Here is a 1,819-nt window from a genome sequence, read left to right on the forward strand (position 1 = left end):
AAAAAAAATTAAAAACTTAAAACCTACAGTGCATCTCAACTACGTGAGGACATTAAATAAGTCGCTACCTGCGCGACGTGGAGCCTCGACGTGATAACAGACAGTTCGAGTTCGAATGAGGAGGAACTAGCGTCACTGGTCAAGAGCGAGTTTCGTTCTACAAGCTGGGCATGGCGGGGCAGGTGTATCGGGTGTTGCAGGAACCGCCCTCTCGACGGTACAATATGGCGTCGTAAACACCGTCAGAAATCTGTTCGTATTTTTCCAGTGAGTATCCGAATATCCTGCGAATAAGAAAAGATGTGTTTGTATTTCATGATTGTCTGTGTTGTTTGCTCTTTGATTGAGCATGTATGTGGGTAAATAACGTCCGGTAAGTACACAATACAAGCCATCTTAAAAAAAAAATAATAATTATAAAAAATAAACCAGTAAGTGGGTAACAGGAAGAAAAAAAAATCACTCGAAAAGAAAGAAGAAGAGAAATCCACATTAAGACAGACAAATTACAAAAAAATGATAATAAATATAAGAAAAGAACACACCAAACCTAAACACACTTACGGCTGTAAGTACTTGGCCCCATTAATCATCATTTTGGAAGAGGTTAGTATTCGCTGGGCTTTCTGGTCGTCCAAACACGCCAAGCGATTGAGGCAGTCGTAGCGCTCAATGCCGTCGCTCACCAGATAAGTCGTCAGGTAGAGGAGGTCGCTCTTGTCGAAGAAGGAGTCCTCAGCGCTTCGTCCGATGAACCCGAGACCGGTTCGGATCCCCGTGAGACCGACCATGAGCACGAACTGAAGGAGGATGAGGTGGAGGAGGAGGGAGGAAGAAGGAAAGGGTAGGGGAATGATTAGCTTTTGTCTTTTTTTTTTTGTTATCTTATTTTATTTTTTTTTTATTTTTTTTTATTTTTTTTTTTTTTGGGGGGGGGTTATGTCATTCGTGTTTGAGGTATTGTTTGTTTTAACTTTTTTTTTTTGGTATTACGTGTAAATAGTTGTTTTGTTTGATGTAATCACCATGTATCCTAAAAGAAATAGTTAGCGATGATGATTATCTAATCAATCTTTTCCAGCGTCTTATTCACTCAACTATTCTACTTTAATAAAAAATAATAATAAATAAAAAAATGAAAAAAAAACAGTGGAAGCTGGTATATCTTTCATCTACATATATCTTTCATCTACATAATCTAATCTACATAGTTTTATATATCGAATAAAAACACTCAAGCAATTATCAACCAATTATCAACAACCATCACTGCTCAAAACCAACCCCCGTCGCGAGCAACCAACCTACCGCAATGATCATGTAAACCACAAGGTTCTTGAAGTTGAAGCTGTAGACGGTCGAGCTCCTTGCCAGTTCGACAACGCCTTCGTATAGCGCACTGTCGGTCGAGCGAACCGTTTCCTCTGCCCGAGAACCGCTCGCGAAGCCCAGTAGAACCACGCTCATTATCAACGCTTGTTTCATCATTTTGATATCTGTTGGGGAAGAAAGGGTGTTTTTTGTCGTTATTGTGATGTTGTTGTTGGTATTTAATATCGTTGGTATTGTTATTGATTGTTTTATCAACATCAATGCGATTATGATGATGATCATAGTTATAATGATGATGATGATGGGGATTAGCTTTATCATCATTACCACCATTTTATCATAATTATCATTATGACTTCATCATAATTACCATTATGAGTTTATCATTATTATTGGGTTATCATAGTCACGTCATTCATCGCAGCTTTTAAACGTCAGTGTGTGTGTGTAAGGCGCATGATTTTCCGAAAGTAAAACCGTTATAGAA

General features: G+C 38.5%; 1 protein-coding gene across 1 annotated transcript in view; it reads right to left on the bottom strand.

Moving 5' to 3' along the window:
• Positions 1-1,508, bottom strand: part of LOC122254239 (uncharacterized) — a 2,090-nt gene extending 582 nt beyond the window's left edge. Inside the window, exons 1-3 of the mRNA XM_086554505.1 lie at positions 1,309-1,508; positions 565-800; positions 1-284 (exon numbers count right to left, since the gene is read on the bottom strand). The exon at positions 1-284 is cut by the window's left edge and continues 582 nt beyond it. Of these exons, the coding sequence (XP_086410631.1) occupies positions 158-284; positions 565-800; positions 1,309-1,488 (543 nt within the window). The 5' untranslated portion in view covers positions 1,489-1,508 and the 3' untranslated portion in view covers positions 1-157. The remainder of the gene's footprint in view (positions 285-564; positions 801-1,308) is intronic.
• Positions 1,509-1,819: the final 311 nt, after the last annotated feature.

This window comes from Penaeus japonicus, unplaced genomic scaffold, assembly GCF_977035675.1.
Source record: "Penaeus japonicus unplaced genomic scaffold, GWHDUDI00000001_assembly GWHDUDI00000029, whole genome shotgun sequence".
Lineage (NCBI taxonomy): Eukaryota > Metazoa > Arthropoda > Malacostraca > Decapoda > Penaeidae > Penaeus > Penaeus japonicus.